The 13326-nt window shown below is 35.8% G+C and overlaps 1 protein-coding gene across 1 annotated transcript; it reads left to right on the forward strand.

The window, feature by feature from the left end:
- Positions 1-466: 466 nt before the first annotated feature.
- On the forward strand, positions 467-10535 carry LOC145780193 (uncharacterized). Its single transcript, XM_082591899.1, has 4 exons — positions 467-1310; positions 6700-6818; positions 7877-8192; positions 8496-10535. Exons 1-4 carry the CDS (start codon positions 467-469, stop codon positions 8924-8926), a joined length of 1710 nt encoding a protein of 569 aa, XP_082448025.1. The 3' UTR covers positions 8927-10535.
- The last annotated feature ends 2791 nt before the right edge of the window (positions 10536-13326 follow it).

Raw genomic sequence — 13326 nt, forward strand, 5'->3', positions numbered from 1 at the left:
AATACGTACAATAATGGTTTGTTGTGTTACAAAAGGTAGCAACATTGAAATAAAATTTTAGGAGAGCATAATTATCCTCACAATGTCACTAAAAAATGTGGAATAAAAGGATGATATCCGATGGTTTATTTGGACGTCTGGGCCAGAAACCCAGCTTTAAGAAACCCAATTATTACATTTGGATTGTCAATGGGGCGATTCGGTCCAGGCCTTTGGACTTTCTATGAAAACATGAGATTGCGTCACTCTAACCTTTCCGTAGAAGAAACTTTCTAACTTTTGTGTTTAGTTTTACAGCTCTGCAAGTGTTATAAGCAGCCCAATACAATAGAACGTCATGGGCATTTTTTTGTTAAAAATAAAGTTAAGTTTTTCTGTTTTAATTTGACAGTATTTTTGTTTAACGAAGTTATTGAAGCACCATTTACTTTTCTTCATTTAATCGACTTGTGTGCAAGCCAGTTTAATGGCGCCAGTGATGCGATGGGACTTGACATCCGTGTTACTTGCACTTCAAATCCTGAAAGTAGTTTCGTGTTCAACTCTTCCTTACACTCACCTACCAGAGCAAGCACCTTCCAGACCATCTGAATCAAAAGCTTTGCACCCCCAATCGAGAAGTGACAGTATTTTCCGTAATCATATATTTTCAAGAGCACACGATGCTTCTGTGTATCAAACTCACACGAAGCATACGCAGCATCAGGATTTGCAGGCATCTAGAAACATTTTTAAGTCTGACGTTTTAAATTATTTTCACTTGCTCAATTACAAGCTGAAGCGCAAGAGAATGAAGTCATGGAGGAGTCGACAAAACCTTCAAGAAGATGTTGCAAATGATATTTCCGCTACGAATAATCAACGGACATCATCGTTTTTTCATAGCGTTCAAAGAAAGAACAATAAACTAACAGAAGAAAACTTTATACAGAATCTTATTTCGAAGTCAAAAGAATTTTATTTCAATTTAAACAAGTCGGAAGAACAAACAAAATTAACTTCCAATAATAAAAAAAGTAACATTATCAATGAACAATCTATTTTCAATTCTAAATCTTCGGTAGATGATTTGCACTCCCTCACAAAGCATGGCGTGCGAGTTAAGCGTCAAAGTGGGTCCGGAGGACTCACGTTAGCCGACTTTTTTAAGGATTCTTCAGAAAAGAGCCTTCCACCAACAGATAATACAGGATCACTGCCAAAAGTAAACGAACTTAAACTTTTTTACATCGACAAATCTGGAACTTTTCTTCGGATTTCTGGCGAAGGAGAAATTCATGCAGTCGACAAAAGTCACCTTGACGTGTTTTGTAAGTTGCTTTATTTTTATTCTGGTAGTTAGGCTACATGAAAGTTTTTAATGTTTAATATCATTTATTACTAAGCGCATATTTCAGACCTTGCAGGGCATATGAAGCGAAGAGACCAATTCAACAAATTCGCTTGCATGCAACCTACGCTAAGACATAATATGCAAGCATAACAAGTAGACACATTAAGCGTGTGCGTTCGGAATGACATTATACGAGCATTACGATGCATTGTTTGTTTGTTTGTAGTGGTGTTCATGTTTGTAGTAGTAGTCTACAAACAAAAAATACATTGTTTGTAGTGTTTATGGAACGATGACAATAAGAAACAATCCGATTTCATGAGTGACGAAATTGAACTATTAGCTGAAATTCCACAGTGTTTGACGAACCCAATAACTCAATAAGAGTCTATCTTATCAAGGCCTCAAATGTAGTTATAAAATTTTATTGCTATAAAACATCAAATTTATAAAGGAAAAAAGGGCATCTTAGGATTTTTTCGCAACTTCTCCATCGTAGCAAATTAAAATCGCTTTATGCAAGTTATGCAAACTTGCTTGAAATCCTGAGGTTTTATTTCAATAAGGCCTTTTCTTAAAAAAACACTTGAAATAAAAAACATTATCTAAATTGTATTGAAAATAGTGGTCTCAAACGTTGTAGCATACTTGTTTGATATTTGACACATTTTATCACAGACTTCATGTAGGGAGAATTTAACAAAAGTTCAAAACGACAATGTTCTGAATTTTTGACATGTTTTCTGCACTAGTTCCATTCTACTTAACTGCATAAGGCACGCGTGCCCTCTGACCATGTGGGATGGGGGACCATACAAAATCTGCTAAAAAAATACATCAACTTTTGTAGCGATAGCGGCTGGTAAAATAAAAATAACACATCAGGTTGTCTGGATTCCATGCAAATTTAAAGGTTCTGCATTATGAGCATTATTTGCTACTGTAAATACTTTTGCTCCTTAATTCTTGCGCAAAGTAGGCAATGTCATCGAAACTGTTGCATCAGATACCAATGGCGTAGCAATTGCCTAATGCCTACGTCATCGGTTGAGTGGCAAAGGAAAAGAAAACTTCTACTGACAAACAGTCACCATTGTTCATAAAAATGCCTTTATTATTATTGTCACATATGTAGCCCACTTCCTTGAACAACCTTAAGTACAGTAGTTTAATACTTTCTCTCTTTAAACAAGTTCATGCATACATAAAATTCAACCTCACTACATCTAGGCCTACTGCAAAAAGCAGGCCATTCCCATGCTGCTGGCTATAGGCCAATAAAATGGGATTGAACAAGAGAGAAAATATTGCAAAAACAGAAAATTGCATGTTTGTTTTTGTTTTGGAAGGTCACATGACCAATGACCATGTCTCCCTGAATCAGCTACTGCATATAGCCTACTGTAAACTCAAAACTGTGTACTTTAAGCCATAATCATCGGTTTAAGCGATGGAATACTGCGACGTCGCAATAATGGCATCTGGACTGGAAGCCAAACGCTAGGCTTCATTTTGGACAGCAAACAGGATTGCCATATTGGCGGTTTTAACACCAAATTTGAGAAATTTGAACGTTTTTTTAATGCGTTTTGCGGACTATTTTGACTTTGGCACTTGTTATATTTTTTGACATATTTTTAATTTTTTTTTCAGCATTGTAAATGTATTGAAATCCTCTGTTTTATCAATGCTCACCAGCCCATTCACAAAACATAAGGTTTGAAAAAGCAACTTTTCCTAAATCTTGTTGATGCTTTTCATGATATTGCATTTTGGTCTGATTTTGTCAACAGCATGATTGCTACTATAGCCTAAGGTAGTGTTCCCAACCTGGGGTCCGTGAGAAAGCATTTGGGGGTCCATGATTAAAAGGTAAAAAAAACGAAAAGCGATCTTTTTACTTTCATTTTTCTCTTTAAATGCAAATGTGTCGAGCTCAAGTCCGCGAGAATAAACTGTACAAATATGCATTAAGCTCTCATTAAATTTGCTTAATTTGAAAAAGTTTCAGCATGGCACTTTGGGTCACCTTAATATTCAAATGCTGCTGACATTTCTTGAACAATTCATTCATTTTCTTATTTGAGCGACTGTCCTGATATTTGCCGAAGAAGTCATAGCGCCAATGCAATATGACACAGTACAGTAGTTGAGTAGCATAATCATTACAATAGTCAATAGTATGTTAATTGAGTTTCAGGCAAAATTTAGGTAGGGGTCCGCAGAATTAATAATTTGTCTAAAGGGGTCCGTGACAACAAAAAGGTTGGGAACCACTGGCCTAAAGTATTGCGACTGCCATACTTTAACCTGAGAACATTAAAAAAAGTCAAATTTGTAAAAGTTGGCATTAAAACCGCCAATATGGCAATTCTGTTTGTTGCCGAGATGAGGCCTAGTGTTTGGCTTCCAATCCAGATGCTAATATAGCGACGTCCACGGGAATACTTTGCTCGTTACTCAATTGCACACCAAATAGCGGAGGTGTCAATACTTCAATAAAAATCTCCATAGAGTTTACATTGAAAGCATTTGAACTAGCCAGCAATGCTGCCATAGACTTGAGCAGGTTCCTTTAAAATACATCTTGGTTGAAATATGGATGTGGGCTTGTGATGCTCTTGTAACTAGAAAAAGACCACCAGAACGTCGCGAAGTCACAATTGGAAACCTTGTCTCTTGGCCACTTACGCTACAGCGCAGAAGGGTTGTATCAGAAAATACACCGATGTCAAACTGAATACACCAATGATGTTAAAATTGATAATTATATTTACTGGTTTGAAAACGCAAGTAATTCTCAAACAATGATTAGTCGGATTGTGTACGTTAACAAGATATAGTAGCTCATTGCAAACAAGGATGCCAACCATTGAAATAACGTGAATCACAACTAAGAAATATTTTGGTAATCTGGACGTTGGAAAGGGTTGAATTTTAGTTTGTTTAGGTCCACTGTAAAGCAATTAACTTTTGTGTGCTTTTCCAGCTTGAGTTACGATAATTTCTCAGTGATTTTGTGAAAGTCGTTGATTTAAAAGAATACTGTACAGCAATGTTAGGTCGTAGACGTGATAGTAGCCTAGTGTATTTAAGCGCATCGTTACAACAAATAATGTAATGTTTAGATCAGAACGTTTTCTTTACTGCACGAGAAATGCAACAAGTTTCTGAGCTGTCGCGTTTGTTGATCAAATATTTTCTTTTTGCGGCATAGTCAAAGTTGTTAACAGGAAACAAAAGCATAAAATGACAATAATAATAATTGCTGTAGCTGTCACTTTCGCTCTAAGATATTGGTGTGATTGCTACTTGACATCACAAAAATTGAAAATTTTGATGTAGCCTGGTGAAGACGACGGTAACTGCAGTAACCATTTTCTCAACCATTCAGTAAAGTGTATTATTGTTGCCACCTGTCTGTTTCAGCAACAACAACTTAGAAACTAAGTTTTTTAAATCTGAGATGGTATGATTTTGTTGAACTATTGCTCTTCCAAGTTGAACAAATCGCCTCAAGGCTCAAGAATTATGGTCAGCAAAATCTATGGTGACGTTTATCTGCTATACGTTCTTTTATAAAAGCGCGCCATTTTCGTGTAAAATCACTCAAGCATGACCAACTGAGCATGGATGCAATGGCTTGGATTTTCTTGTGATTGGTTCATAAACGTTTGCTATTGTTGGAAGTTAAATAGTCTACTTGATTCGGTTTCGATTCAACTTGACATTTTTAACAGAGAGTAACACTAACACCTTATAGCCTGCGAAAAAATATGTAGAGGGTACATGACCCAATGCCCCCCTGCGTACGCCACTGGTTATGGGTATGCCCGCTTTCTCGGCGTAGTGAATACACTTGTTGATTTTGTACTAATAACCTAAACGGCCTTCCTAAAATCGTTTTGTCAAAAAATATATAAGTAGAGTGTCATAGCTACTTGGGCTATCAGCATTATTAGCCGAAGCAGTGTCGTTTTATTGTTCGTAATTCCTGCTGCTCCACTCAAGTTTCAAATATGCGAAAAGCTTAAATTGCTGATTCTCTTGTCATGTGGCGAGTGATCAGTTTGCTAATTATCCATAGTCATAAGAATGTTTCAATAAGAACATTTACATAACTGAGCCCACTTCACTGAGCAGCCAGAGCGACTCATTCGATTCCACCTGTTCCACAAGTATTCCTAGCAGTCAACTGCTGTTGGTACGAGTGCTTCACTTAATATTTTGACGTCTGAACATTGTTTCTCTTTCAAGTGCTTACAAATCAAAGTACTCCAAATGTATCTTTAGTGTTTTATAAGCATTTTGATTGTATTGGGATAAAGGTAGCCTATTCACGAATAAAAAAAAAAACAGATCTTTAGCTGATTCCCGTGTAGGCTGTAATCCAATATTTTAGGAACAATCAGGATATGACACAGCTCACACAACATTTAAATTTTTTTTAGTAAGCCGTTTGTAATGGCGGGTTTTGGCAGTGCCTGTCTAAGCCAACATTGGCATTAAACGTAAATTGAGCTTCTAAAATTGCCCAAGACAGATAGTTGGACCTAACTCGAATACAATTTGGTAATATTTTGTTAACAAATGGAAAAAATTAACAAAACTCAACTGCATTCGCTTATGAGCGGTCAAATCCATATTGAAAATACTCACGATATCAAAAGCCAATTTGATTTACCTATCGTCGTCCAGCAAATCAGTTGATCTCAGTTATGCAATACTCACTTCGGTATTTCACCTCTTTTGATCTCGATCTAGTCTTTGATGTCATGATCTTTGTGTCTCCTGTCAATTCCTTGGCTAATTGGATTGTAGGCTATTGAACAAACATGTAATACGTCATTGCACATTCATAGAAACTACCTTCAGCTTGAGTATGTAGACAACATTGTGTGTAAACACGGCACAGCACAGCAGGGCAAGTTTATTCAGTTCATTGCATTTGACATCAAGCATTTTGTAGCCCGGTTTGCTAAAATGGTCATCAAAATCATTATTAAAGTACAGACTGACTAGGTAACTCAAATGTAATAAAAACTACTACAAACTGTAACCTTTAAAAAATGCCACCCATACAGAAAACTACTAGCCCCTACGTGTTGTTTTCCCGTTTTTTTATTGTTTCATTTCGTTGATGATTGTGAGAGATAAAGTTGTATTTGAAACACGCTGTTACAACATACACATTATGCTAAAAGAAATTATAAAGGTCATACTTGATCATGTCAATACTAAAAAAGCTGTGTTTAAGGAAAATTTTTAAAAACATCTCAATTGTTCTTTTTGGTGTTATTAACGAAATACGGTATGTTGCAAGTTAGTGCTGACTGGTTTACTGCAACCTTATTATTCTCGTACAGGTGTTGTTCACGTGAAGGCGGTTGATTTAACAGAAAAGAAAAAGGTTATCCATAAACTTCAAGGTGAATGGACGCAATTTTATATTGCGATGGATTCTGATTCACATTTATACGCCACGGTAGGTCATTCGTTTTTAATTAAAGCCAGTTTGATGGTCCAACTTTGGCTGACATTCTCATATTTCACGATTTTGCTTGATTGGATTTGAGCAATTTTTATTTCTTTAGTTTACTTCTGATTTGTTTTGCTTCATTTCCCTGCTAAGTCTGGCCTCGTACCATATTTCCACGTTCTGCTGTTGTATTGCATTTTAAATTCTTTGTGTATTGGAGCCACCTATGGCAGTGGCCGAGTGGTTAGCGCGTTGGGCTCGCAGTCGAGAGCCTGCATGTTCGACTCCAGCCACCGGCAATTGCTGTTGTTTCTCTGGGCAAGAAACTTTACGACAATTGCCTCTACCCAGTGATCGATTTCGAGTAATGGGTAGTACCAAATTTCAGTCATAAGTAGAGTAGACAACCGGAAACAGACATTGCAGTCGGCTGCAGCGTGGGTCAGGTGTACATCGGAAGGCGTACACCGATGCATAGCGCTCAAATCCGCTTTCCTGCAATGCAGGATAAAGATAATAAAACAAACAAAAAACAAACAATTTTTACTTCATCAGTAAACATTCAAGGAAACTTTGCTTTTTAGTTAATTGATATTCGCACGTCTTATTCAATGAAGAAAACTGCTGGATCATCTACTTGTTTGAAATTAGCTTCACTGAAGCAAGACGTTGCCTCAGTGTCAAGAGCAAATTTAAGAAATATCTGTAAAACTCTTGAAGTATATATTGACTTCAACTGTTTAACTTTTTCAGTCAGTACTTCATGTTAAAATGGTTTCTTGAGCTGTCGGTTTTACATCGCATTAGCGATTAATTGATGTTAACTTGAACTTGTTGTATCATTTTAATTGTTTCATTGCTTTTTCCATTGATAATAATCGTAATCGTGATAGTCTTTGTAATCTAAACTAAAAGACTAACACAAAAAATTACCGGTAATACTTTAAAGCTTCCAACACGTTGCAAAAGCATTCGTGTTTATACATATTTCATTACAACTGTTAAGTTGCGAAATTTTCATTTTAGATTTGCAAAAAATTAATCGCTGTTCAAATACATTGCAGGCTAACGCCAATGATCCCAACACCGACTTCGTTCACAAATACTTGAGTACATCTCATGATGCGTACAAGTCCAGACATGGGTCATACATTGCCTTTGAAGATGGAAAGCCGCTTAATAAGAGAGTAAGGTCCAACAAAAACACGAGAGCACATTTTCTTCCTCGTAATCCTGATAAATATGACAAAACCTTACTAGAGAAAGTGAAAGGTGACAAGCCAACATTTCGCATCACAACCACAACTGTTCTTCCAACAACGACTTCATCCACCACTGGACTGACAACAACAAACTCACAAGACACAACGACTTTGAGAAGTAAGTTTCTTGTTTGCTTTAAAAAAAAACATTTTAAAGCCATAAAGCCATCAAGCATAAAAGTAGTCTACAATTTCATTTCAAGCTGGACTTTGAACCAAAGTTTATTTAGTCACTGGAACTTGTGGAAAATCTGCAAAACTAGTCATTGGATTTACAAGTAATCTATTCATTAAACTAACGCTTCAAAGTTGTAGTAAGAATCCCTTTTCGAGGAATGAAGAGACTTGTTGCTTAATGAGTAGATAACTGGCTTCATTAAACTACATTCCTATCCTTAATTTTGCACTGATTATTTTCCAGCTTCTACAAGAACGACGTCACTTTCAATTGTCACTTCATCCGAGAGAGAAAGCGATGCTTCGCGACAACAATGTAAACATAAGAAAAAAAAGACAAGACGGAAACGAAAGGGATGTAAATTACAGAAAAATCGTAACAAAAAACGTTGCAAGAGAAAACGCAAAAAGCAAAAACAACAAAGAAGAAGAGACAAAACTCCCAAAAGGAAACATCGATGTCATAAAAAACACAAAAAAAGTTATCAAAAGCAACGAAAAGTTAGATCTATTTATCTCAATTCATCAAAGAATTTGTCTTCACTAAAGGGTGCCAGCACATCAACAATAAACGGCGTCGACTTTGAAACTGAAATGAAAAATGCTAAACCTTCATCATTGACAAGCAATAGCGGATTTCAATTGAAATTTTTAAGTAAAAATCAACCCACTTAGCATCATATTTGTCCAATTGACAGCACACGTGACCCAAAGTTTCAAGAAGAATAAGTTTTTGTGAATGCGTATTTTGTGAACTCACCCAAGTTTAATGAGTCAATTTTCATGAGTCAGTCGTTTGAGATCCTTGTTCCCAAGAAGAGAGTAGGTTCTGTCACAAAACGAATAATCTTTTTAACTGTGAAATTAATGTTTGAGAATGCTATTGCCTTCAATCTCTTGTACGAATGCATTAGCAATAACACGGCCAACAGACTTTTCAATGCTGAGCTCAGAACGAGACAAAATAACATAAGACAAAACTGTCGTCGAGTTCAAATAAAACCATTCTCCGAGTTAATATTAAGGTTTCAAAAATTTAAGAATATCGGGAAAAACTCCTGTTTACACGGTATTTGTATTGTACTTTGTTATTCAGTTGTCTTTCAAAATAAACACATTACTTTTTTATGCTTATTTTACTTCAAACTCCTTGGATTGTAAATTTACTTGACAAATGCGTTGCTACACATTCGAAGCCAGCATCACTTTTGTTCATCATCTTGACCGAGGTCGTGGACTATGCTCTGTTAACAAAACGGGAAACTAACGGTCGATTTGCCACATCTCAATGTCAAGCAATGCGGCTGTCAACATTTTCTACCTTTGTTTTCTTAGTTCAGTGTTTTTTTTCGTTATTTATTTTTTGTACCATTTGTTTGTTGCATTCGGCGTTTCTTCTACTGTTATACTGTTTGTTGTACATCGTATGTTGTGACTTTATATTAGACAATTCAATTGCTTCGTTTCTAATTAAGGTTCAAAAACTTCGCATTGAAACGAAAGCAATTGAATTAGCTATGTTTCTTGTTAAAATGCCTCTTGCCTGAGCTTCATGTTTTTCTAAATCAATGTAACGACACTAAAAATCATGATTAGTCCAACAAAGACAAATTGAAAAGTAAATTCAATTGCACCCGACAAGCAAAAAAAGACTTTGTGATTGCAATTTTTTAAATTTCTTAGTTTTTACAGGAAAGTGCCAATTGCAGGGTTAAAGATTTCGACAAATTTTGGTGTTTTCAAGACGTGTTTTTAAACATTTATTTCACAGTTGCAAGCAAAACTTGTGTGTATTTTATTTTCAAAATAAAGTGCTGTTGAGTTTAATTGCTCCAGAACAAACAAATTCGTCTCCAAAAAAGTTGTACGATTTAGTGACTGGTTCTTCGCCTTGGATTGGCAAAAACAACCACAGCGGTATTGCATAAAGTGTGATACTGTTTGCGATCGTATTTTCTATTGGAGCAATCCGAGCAACACACTTCAATCGAAGACTGTTGGAAGTTTTATCGTTCTTGGTAATATGTTGATATTCACCTAGACAGCAAATCAGTCGTATTTTACATTGATTCAACGTCTGACATCAATATAAAATACAACTGACTGGCTGTCTGGGTACATGATTCTGACGTGGCTTGGTCACTGAAGCTTCGTTTACGTACTGCACCTTTATACTTCATTATTTTTCGCTTATTAAGACATTACCTACATTTTCTACAAGCGCAAGAGCTTATGCTTGCTTTATACTGTTAAGTCCTGTTGAAATAAAAGAAACTACAACCTGTGTTGCCTTGTTTTAAAGTTTAGCATAAAGCAATAACCTCATACATAACAAATTCTGCCTATCTTGATGTCAATCTCGATGAACAGAAGTCGTCATTCTAGCGATGTTGAAACGATGTAAAGAGACCATCTTTAATGGTTTGGAAAATTTGAAAGGGTCACGAGGAGGATCAGCACCAGCGCTCAGTTTTGCTTCAAGAAAAAACACTTTCAAGCGAAAAATAAGTAAAGTGTTTTTGGTGTGTTAAACCCCCGTTCTGGCTTCTCGTTGTTTGGAGAATTGTAGATTTAAATTTTATTAGGATCCATATTTAATGTCGTAGCCAAACGAACAAAATCACTAAATAAAGCAGGTTTGGCAAATAAATAGAATTAATTTTAATAAAACTTTTAATAAATTAAATTTTATTTTGTTGCCAAACCTGCTTGTTCTATTATTTTCGTTGCCAAATCTAAAATAAAAAAAATAGGCCTATAAGTGATTTTCAGCAAAGTAGCCTAGTTACATTATGATTACATTCAACGATGCCGTAACGGCAATAGTGGTTTACTAAATGCTCCTTAAAACGCCATATAAAATTGCAGGATGAAGTTAAGAGAATTAATATTGTTAAATCTGGATAGCCCCAATTTTCATAAGTCATCGTGTTGTTTTAAGAAGTGGTACAATTCTAACACGTGGACGAAACGGAAGTAAGGCTGCGTCTTCAACAGCTGTTTCGAAAGTCTGGACTACCACGCCTTTGTGCGTCACGCCAGTTTGCCAAGCAAACGCAGTCGACACACAGGGTAATAACTAGGGCTTGATAAAGTCAATAAAGTTAGTTTTTTAAGGGCTTTGCATTGTTCTGAAACGTATGCTAACAGTGGTTTTGGATTCTTTTGAACACGGTTTATAAGTTGAGTCAAAATGTTGTTTCATCAAAATGACTTAACACAAGATCTTATTTCCTGCTTACGTGATTTTTTGTGCAATTGAAATGCATTGTAAATAATTTGGTCTATGCGATTTGGAAAGTTTTCCAAATTAAATATTTTTCTCAAATAAATCTATTTTATCACCATTGATCACAATAAAAGTGCGTAATTAAACAGGAAGTCACGAAGCCGTTTTGGTACAAAAATATCTTCAGACTTCTTCATTGTTGGCTGTGGAAATTATTTGTCACGTATAATTGCAAATCCCGATTTTTTGAACGAATTTCTGACGATGAAAGGTAATTCTTGAAAAATAATTTGCTCTCTTCTGCAACATGTCTACAAACATTGGGGCAACATATGTTCAACTAACGTAGACAAATCGTTACCTCGGAAGTAAAGATACGATATGAACAAATGTAAAATGAAAACATATTTATTCCAATAGAAAAATAAAAAATACCTAACTATAACTAAGTATTGATATACTAATTTAGAAAACGTGTTTTCGTTTATGCACTACAATACCTTGCTATCCTATAAATTTGAAATGTATTCACTTGCATGGCTCCCTCTAGTGTTATGATATGTGCATCTGCCATGCTTGTACCTTGCTCAGATCAAGAATTGGCGTGCCGTAGGAAAAAGAACAGTAAGACGTTTTTTCGTCAGGTTTCCTAGCTCTTGTGCTGCTACTTCAATGCCACGAATCAACTGCATATTGTCTTGTAAAAGACATAATGTCTTCTAACGTGTAGCTGATTTGTTTTTGGAATATAACATCAGATTGATTGCAGATGACGATCTATTTATAATATACTGCAGCAAGCTATCTTTTGTTGGTAAGTGCATTTATTCATCTTCTGTTTCAGTGACATAGATCAATTTAAGTCAGTGATTTTAATGGTGAACCCCACCCGAAAGGATTAACGAAAAAATTTTTTGCACGGAGGGCCCCCCGATGTAAAAGTGCTCCGGGACCCCATCAGCTAAATCTGGCCCTGTACGCTACTGAATTGGATCATTGTCATTGGGGCCCGCAAAGCATATTTTGCACAGGGCCCGAAATACCCTAAGACCGGCACTGCCCTTGACTTTGGCCAAACAACGGTTTAGATTGGTTTGATTGATCCACGTTTTGTCGCTTCTACCTTTTCTAGACCCCTGTTATGTTTGGCATGTATTTTTTTTCGTTGTGATGGCTAGAAATAAAAACAAACTAAACTGATCTGATCTCGAAATTTGTTGATAGTAAGTTATATGGACGTAAAGCCTACATTTTTTTCGAAATTTTAGGTTGCAAAATATGACCAATATATTATGTATTTGAAATTTTAAGTACATCTTAAAGTTTTAGGCTTTGTTTTAGTAATGAAATTTTATTTTTCTATTCAGAGATGGTGAAGCCATAATACAGGTAAGAGATGCAATGAATTGGGCTAGGCCAAGAGCTAAAATTGAAAACAAAAAAGGAAGCTATGCATCGCTTACGTGTAGTCGTTTTCGGTAATAATCAGATACTTCAAAGTTTTGTTCTTGCTGTAGAATAAAAATTATTTAAACAAGTGTGTTCTTGTAAATTTGTTTGATCATGATGTACACTGCCGTAATAATTCTGTTTCGGGCACATTTTCATATTTTTCCGTGCCATACGGTATCTGAAAAAGCTTAGCAGCGCACTCTAACGGAACTAACTAACTCTAACTAACGCACTAATCATCACAAAAAAATTAAAAAAAATGTTTTCAACAAACTTGCTAAACCCTAAACATATATTTTTTTATCAGCACTACGAGATTTGATGGATTAGCGATAAACGCAATGACAAGGCTGTGAATTGGTATGGTCGTTGTGTTGTGTTAAGTGCGTTTCGA

Source organism: Aplidium turbinatum, chromosome 11 (genome assembly GCF_918807975.1).
Source record: "Aplidium turbinatum chromosome 11, kaAplTurb1.1, whole genome shotgun sequence".
NCBI lineage: Eukaryota > Metazoa > Chordata > Ascidiacea > Aplousobranchia > Polyclinidae > Aplidium > Aplidium turbinatum.

Coding starts and splice junctions, on each gene's coding strand:
- LOC145780193 (XM_082591899.1), top strand. CDS start 467: ATGGCGCCAGTGATGCGATGGGACTTGACATCCGTGTTACTTGCACTT. Junction 1,311..6,699: donor AAGTCACCTTGACGTGTTTT/GTAAGTTGCTTT, acceptor ATTCTCGTACAG/GTGTTGTTCACGTGAAGGCG. Junction 6,819..7,876: donor ATTCACATTTATACGCCACG/GTAGGTCATTCG, acceptor AATACATTGCAG/GCTAACGCCAATGATCCCAA.